This window comes from Atractosteus spatula, chromosome 4 (assembly GCF_055471065.1).
Source record: "Atractosteus spatula isolate fAtrSpa1 chromosome 4, fAtrSpa1.hap1, whole genome shotgun sequence".
In the NCBI taxonomy this organism is placed as follows: Eukaryota; Metazoa; Chordata; class Actinopteri; order Semionotiformes; family Lepisosteidae; genus Atractosteus; species Atractosteus spatula.
Genome location: NC_142709.1, coordinates 63,230,488 through 63,238,220, shown reverse-complemented (window position 1 = coordinate 63,238,220; position 7,733 = coordinate 63,230,488). Strand labels below are relative to the sequence as shown.

General features: G+C 37.5%; 1 protein-coding gene across 1 annotated transcript; it reads right to left on the bottom strand.

Annotated features, from left to right (window-relative positions):
- Positions 1–866: 866 nt before the first annotated feature.
- Positions 867–7,270, bottom strand: LOC148836820 (uncharacterized). Its single transcript, XM_088914922.1, has 6 exons — positions 7,152–7,270; positions 6,324–6,463; positions 4,496–4,563; positions 2,857–2,961; positions 2,491–2,589; positions 867–1,421 (listed from the first exon to the last, which is right to left on the bottom strand). The coding sequence occupies exons 1-6, from the start codon at positions 7,260–7,262 to the stop codon at positions 1,354–1,356; spliced, it is 591 nt and encodes a 196-aa protein (XP_088771048.1). The 5' UTR covers positions 7,263–7,270; the 3' UTR covers positions 867–1,353.
- Between the last annotated feature and the right edge of the window lie 463 nt (positions 7,271–7,733).

Below are 7,733 nucleotides of genomic sequence, written 5' to 3'. Positions count from 1 at the left end.
TCCTTCACATGCTGGCTTGCTCATTTTTCTGTGTCTCAGACAAGTGACACACACTTAACGGAGACACAAAACTCAGAGAAGATGTTTGTATCTTGACTCTGCAAAAACTATTTTTGTCTATTGCAAGATAAGACATGTGTACTGTAGTTCTGCCTAACCCCTGACCCCCCTCCATTTTAAAAAGTCATCCTTTAAAAAAAAACATTGCATGGAATGTATAGCCCCCTGAAAGCAACAAATAAAGTCTGCCAAGTATCCCCCCCCCCGGCTGTTCATTCAATGGAAAGCAAAACAATCTGTGACTGGAAATCAGTCCAGTCTGGACTGTAGTCCATAGTCCTACAGTAAGTCTCCATAGACTTACTGTAGGACTATGGAGAATTTAGGCCAATGAAAGGGCAGAAAAGGGGAGCTATACTGTACATCACTGGAGTCAGATTTATTTCAATTATTTGACATCCTGTTATGGCATCTACTGTAATTGTTTCTATAAAAGCATTGATACCACGTTTGAGGCATGCTTTCACTGTGACTATGTTGTGGTGAATTGCTACTCCTGTGTGGACACTACAGCTGTTTTCTGAGGATTAATGTTGTCCACCTTCCTGAGACAGGTTTCTGGAAGGAATGATATAGTCACTTACACAGATCTTAGATGAGCAATGACTTCAGGTTGCTCAGGTTAAAATCTGTGAGGACTGGTAAATTATTTTTATTCCAAGCTTTGCAAATATGGTTCAAGATTTGCTTTTTTACAGTCTGCTCAATAGCTATTAATAATTTGATAGTCCTAGTATTAATAGTTTTATACTTAAAAAAAAACAACAAAAGACAACAGAAAACATTCTCCAGGAGGCAAATAAATATAATTCTTTTTATTGTTTGGAGAACATTATTGCCATTAACGTACATTTCAATGTAATACTGTCAAAGATATTTTATAGCTTTGAATTGTCCAGAAGTCTGAGAAAGATATCTTTACAAAGATATGCGGAAATCAGACAACAGAGGAAAAGTTACAAAATTGTCTAGTGTTAACATGTATTATGTATTAGTTCTTTTTCAGTCCAAAAAATGTAATTTGATTTATTTCCCAGGAAGCTAAAATATGCTGGTTTTACTTACAGTATGTAGCCAGGAGGTTCAAAGGTAACCAGGAAAATAAGCAGGTAAGAAGGGGTAAAGGTGGTTTCCAAAAGCAGAGATGCTTAGTCCTTGCTCTCAAGGTAACAGATACAGTATGTGCATGTGTATATATTAACTAATTGCTAAGGGTGAACAATCATTCGAAAAAAAAATAGAATAGATGGGTTTTTGCTGTTTTTTCTGGACAACCTGGAAGGTTTTATGGAGTTAGTCTTTGTCCGATTTTGAAAGCTGTGTGTGTGAAACTTCTGATTTCTCTTTGAAGGGACACAGCTCTGGGAAAGAGAAACAACAGTTTGTCATTAATTCTCAGTTATGTGCCAGCAAAACAACTGGATTTTTCTACATACAAAATTGTGTTTTACATTAGCAATAAGTGTTAACCCTGTTTCTGCAGTAAGTTATGTACAATAGTATCTTTAGCATTTTGCATCCATTTCTCGATAGCCTAATCCTGTATGAAAGCACGTGTTTTAGTAGATGTCAGTGTAATATTCTATATTAAACGGTTATGAGTACACATGTTCACTATACTATATGTACTGTACATTCTATAGTAATTCACCAGCGGTTTTGGAGGATGGTTAAGTTGTAATATCCTTAACCATAATATCCTGTTCAATAATTTATTTTTCAGTACTACTTTAGGGTGGAGTTCTTTATGACTGCTGTCTTCTGGACTGATTCAACTGTTCTGCTTAACTCCTTAGCTGCTAGTGATGTGAAAAGAGATAAACCCTGCTGGACCTTGCTTCTGTAAAACTTGTATTGTAGAGCTTGGTTTGAAAAGATTACCAAGCTCCGACTAACCTCTCTTCACCAAAGGTAGAGGGAGTATATTATGTGTTATCTCACAGGACCAGCATTCCTTTGGTAATTTTCAAGGTCTGCAATTCAAATTCTATCCATGATATTTTCTTCTAAATATTATGATTCTACAGTGTAGTGTACTGTATAATACACCCATCTACAGGTATTTTCAAACTGTTTCTTCCAAAACAGTGTCATGGAGAGCTGGAGCTTATCCTGGTTTATAACAGGCGCCTTATAAACGGGCACAAAGCAGGGTACACTCTGGACAGGACACCAGTCCTTCACAGGGGAGACAAACACAAATATGCATAGTCACAGGCACAATCACACTCACACCAGAGCCACTTTTCCCAGGAGCAATTTAACCTCCCAATATGTCTTTGAAGACAAGATAAAAACAAGTAAACTCCACCCAGATAGCACCACAGGTCCAGAATTAAACCCAGGACCCCAGTGCTATGAAGAAGCAATGCCAACCACTGCGCCACAGTGCTGCCTGTGTATAATACACTAATATTTAATACAGCTCACCTTTCCCATGATCAAAGAAATCTGGTGGGGGTAATCCAAGGCACTGCACCTGCTTCTGGTACTCTTCAAGGTACGTTGCATTAATCTGTCGTGATCTCCCTAAAAATGTATATTGTGGTTAGAACAGTTGCCTCCAAGTTACAGAGAAGATTAACCATTGTAATGCATGAATTACATGAGGTATAAAATATACCAAAGTGAGATTATGGCCACAAAAATCTGGCAACTAACATCATCTTCTACAAATTCAACCAAAACAATCATGCCTTTTGGTATGTTTGGGCTACTTGACACCATCACGCAATGGGAATGTGTTCCAAAATTGTACTGTACATTGTTCCTTGATGCAAGAATAGGAGAACTTACCAAAAAAATAAAGAGTGTGTATCAGCTGCTCTTCTTCAACGCTGGTTATGTTCATCAAAAGACAATCGGGGAAGGTCTCCAGGAGTGTAAAACTGATGTTGTAAACTAGAAAAAAATCAAACTGGAGATGAACTGGTAAAATCCTTTTGGCTTTTTCATGGCTTTTGTCTGTAGCTATGTAACAGGTATGTTTTATACTTGTTGTCTAAAGGAATTGCTAAGGAAAAACTCAATCCACTCTATATGTTATTCATTGTAAATTAAATACTGTGACTATTTATATACCAATGTTTAAAAAATGTTTTGCATATATTAATCAATAAAGAAAGATAATTAGATTAAATGTTAGGATGTAACTTTCCAGTTAATTATAGGAATATTCCATATAATTTGACATATGTAATTTGTCTTTTGTGTATTATCCTACATAATAAATACTATGTACTGTATATATTATGGCCTAAGATATACCTTGAATAACGGTAACATCCCCCATACTTTTGACATGCCTTCCACAGTATTTGAAAATGTCTGTGACTGTAAAAATCCTGTACGATATATATCGATGTCTATATAAGTCTCCATTGACTGTTGAGACTTTCTTCTTGAATTCTGATTGTTTTCCTCAATAGTATTCTTCGGCCTGTTTATTAAGGCAGGGGTTCAGGGTCCACAGTTCCTGATGGTTTGTGTTAGCTAATAGTTAGCTAGCTAAACTATTACTGAACTAATAATAAAGTTTTGACTCTTTTAATTGTATTTAATTCCAAAATACATAGGACGTTTCCTTTTATTTGTAACTTCCATCTTTGTAGTAAATGAGAACATTTTTGTACCAGACGAAAATAGTTCTAGTTAAGCAACATATTAGCACAATTGTGTAACTGAGACCTCAGCTGGAAAGAAATCCAATAAGTCTGGGAATCACTCTACAGAGCGCTCTTTCTGGAAACTGGATAATTTCATTCATGCTACGGTGTTGACGTCACTGTTGCTTTGTTTGAAAATCCTATGATTATAACAATAAACATCGGGAATGCCTTTCGTTTTATCAGTGAAGAAGCTGCAACATGAAGTAATGTATATAAAAATAATTTGTATTTAATCTGCTTGGTTTGTGGTTATTTTTCACAATTAGTGGTATCAGAAATATTGGTATCAGCGTTATACAAGAGGTGTACACATGGGTACTGAGTTCTGATTTCAAAGGACTGCAATGGGTTACATGTTTTAAGTTAACAAAGGCTTAGTGCCTCTGAGAGTGTAAACTAAGATTTATTCAACATTCTATCATATCAATAATAGTCTATCTTTTTAGCTATAAATTAGAAAGCCTTATAGCCTTCTGTGATTCTGTTAGAGGACCATGAAATAAGTTAAATTACAAGAGCTTGGCACAGGGATACTCAAATAATGGATCTTCCAATACATTCCATTACAAACCTTTAGTAAAACCTGTTCTTTAATTTTGGAATTGTATGAAGTATCCATTAATGAACCTTTTACCAAGCCATTTGTGCCAAAGTACTTCAGCAGTAATAATGGGACTGCTTTCTAATTACCCTGGCATCACGTTTTAGTGAACATCATGCCTCTTTCCCCACACATTTCAAAAAGGGAATTTTGTAATTCAACATACATTCAAAGAATAGAGTTCCACTTTCGTCTTTCAAGTTCATGTAAGAAGGAAGCCAAGTACAGTTCTTCCTGAAATGAGAAATAAGTTTTACATAGTCACACAAGGCAACTGTACTTTATTAGTAACCACATCCATAACAAAATACCCATGAACACACACTGAACAAACTCCCGTACGTCCAAAATTCTGCAGCGAGAATCTTGACAAGGTATAGAGCAAGTGATCACATTATTCCTATCCTGGAGTCCTCACATTGGCTTCCTGTCAGATTTGTTGTTGACTTTAAAGTCCTCATGCTCACCTACTGTATAAAGCTCTGCATGGCTTGGTACCTCTGTACCTGTCTGAGCTACTATCGTCCTACTCTCCACCTCGTGACCTTCGCTCTTCTAAGTCTGGTCTCCTATCTGTTCCCCAAGCCCGTCTACACTCTATGGGTGACAGGGCCTTTTTCTGTTATTCCCCCAAAGCTCTGTAACTCTATCCCCAAGGATATCAGAGAGTCACCTTGTCTAAATTCTTTCAAATCTAGACTCAAAACCTTCTTCTTTAGAAGGGCCTTTACTTTACTGGTTTTGTTATATACTGTACCCATTTGCTCCTACCATATTCTCGCCCCCATCTACTGTCTCCTCTCATTGTGTATTTTCATTGTATATATACAATATTGTTTTTTTTGTTGTTGTTGTGCTGGAAAGCACCTTGAGAAGCCATTTTTCAAGGTGCTAAATAAAAGGTTATTATTATTTTTTTAAATTATTATTATTATTATTAGATCTGCTGTGAATTAGAATTTCATAAAATGACAAAGAAGCTACCATAAACTGGACAAGAAATACAAGTTCCATACAGCCAATGTTCTGCATCTGACTATCTGTATGCTGTTTAATTGGGAAAAACTAAGGTTGCTGCTGGAAGAGGTGTTAGTGGGGCCAGCAGGGGGCGCTCAACCTGCAGTCCATGTGGGTCCTAATGCCCCAGTGTAGTGACAGGGACACTATACTGTAAAACAGGCGCCGTCCTTCGGATGAGACGTAAAACCGAGGTCCTGTGGTCATTAAAAATCCCAGGGCGTTTCTCAAAAAGAGTAGGGGTGTAACACCTGGCGTCCTGGCCAAATTTCCCATTGGCCCTTACCAATCATGGCCTCCTAATAATCCCCATCTATGAATTGGTTTCATTACTCTGCTATCCTCCCCACTGATAGCTGATGTGTGGTGAGCGTTCTGGCGCACTATGGCTGCCGTCGCTTCATCCAGGTGGATGCTGCACATTGGTGGTGGTGGAGGGGAGTCCCCATTACCTGTAAAGCGCTTTGAGTGGAGTGTCCAGAAAAGCGCTATATAAGTGTAAGCAATTATTATTATTATTATTATTAATTCTTATTTCATTTAAGAACATAAAGTTCACAAACAAGAGTGGTTATACTGGGAACAACCTCCTCAACCTCCCAAGATCAAAACCTCCTTCCACCCCAGAAAGGGACAGCTTTGAGGTGGAAATAAACTGAAGTACTCAGAGGAAGACTACAGTAACATGAAGTGAACCTGCAAACTTCACAAAGGCTCTCCCAGATGGAATCAAACCCAGGACCCTCAACCTGTGTGACACTAGCACTATCCACTAACACTGGAGTCACACTGAGAATATAACTGAACATCTGTGCCATTGCAGGCCATCATAGATTTCCTGAAAAACATTTGGGTTTTTACTGTCCGTAGAGAGTGTACTGTACCTACAGTATGTACCAGAAAGACAATTACATTGCTGCACAAGTGAGAGGATGTTCTAACAATACAGGTTTAGGTTTAGGCATAACACTACTCACATCTTGTAACCCTGATTCATGATGCTTGCATTAGTAGTGAGAGGCAGGACCTCGATCCAGGAGCTCTGCAACTCCTTCAGCATATCCTGATATTTTTTATAATCTGTAGCACCTGAGATCAGAATCCATTTTCCTTTGATCTACAAGCAGGGAAAAGAGAGATGTACACATTAAAAAGCCCGTAAATTAGTACTTTGCAAGCAGAGCTACAAATTGTGCCTTTTAAATTAATTTTAACGGTTACTCAACAGATCCCGGTGTACTTCCATGCTATCATCAGTCTGATTACTTGTCTGTATCCTGACTAGGGGGTTAACTTGCTGCTATGAGCTGTAGTTGGCACATAATCATTTTTTTGGTCAATAAAACATTGAGTATAACATTAATCCGATTATCTACAAATAGTACTGAATGCCAAAAGTCTTTATATTTGTATTTAAGACTTTGTAAAAAACACAAATAACAGGAGAAATAAGTATGATAGAATCACATAAAGCACCAATGATTAGCTCTACATGGAAGGAATTTTAAAATGAAATTTGCACTCAATAACATGTACTTTACTCTGCCTCCTTTCTAAATATTTAGATTGGAGGTATTTGCACTTCAATACCCATTTGAAACATTTAAACAGATAATGTGTGGAATGGGTAGTGTTTACTCCATTAGTTCCATGGTTTTACTACAGTTTTACTGCTAAAAGCGATGAGCCACTTCAGGTTCTTTATATTACCATGATAATACTCTATCATGTACCCAGGTGTGAACTCTGTGGGTTTTACTTGACTACTGTCAGGTTCTGTTTCTTTTTTTGTTTCACAGTCTTACTTCATTGAGATCTTTGATCATTAAGGGCTTCACTGCTTTGTCACACTGCAGGGGAGCTGTAGAAGTCAGTGCCGCGGCGCTGAAAATAACAGTGATGTACAGCAAAGCCATGGCTGGATGAGTGAGAGATCTCCGTCCTGGTGCCAGTAACAAATGTCAGCAAATATTTTATATACTTGTATCAAGGTGTTGAAAGTGGTTCTGGAAAATCCTTGGCTATGGCCAAGAACAGGGTGTCTTAAAAGAGGAAAATCCAGCATGGACTCATAATCTCCTAATCAAACAAGGATATGTTTGATTTATTGTGAAATCGATGAAAACATTGTTTAGTTTTAGGAGTTTCTCCTGAAAACAGCTCCAAATATCACTAAGGTTTCTTCAAAGCTATAATTCCAGTGTGTACTCAATTTCTAATCAAACAACAATATGGCATATCAGTCACTGTGAAACACAGGGGTCTAACTGCTATTTCACAAGTAATTGTTATTCAATGTAGTGTTTACTGCTGCACTGATTGTGGAAGAACTGTCATAGAAGAGTTCTAAGAAGGGAACAACAATTTGTTCTTCCTTTGCTGAGTTT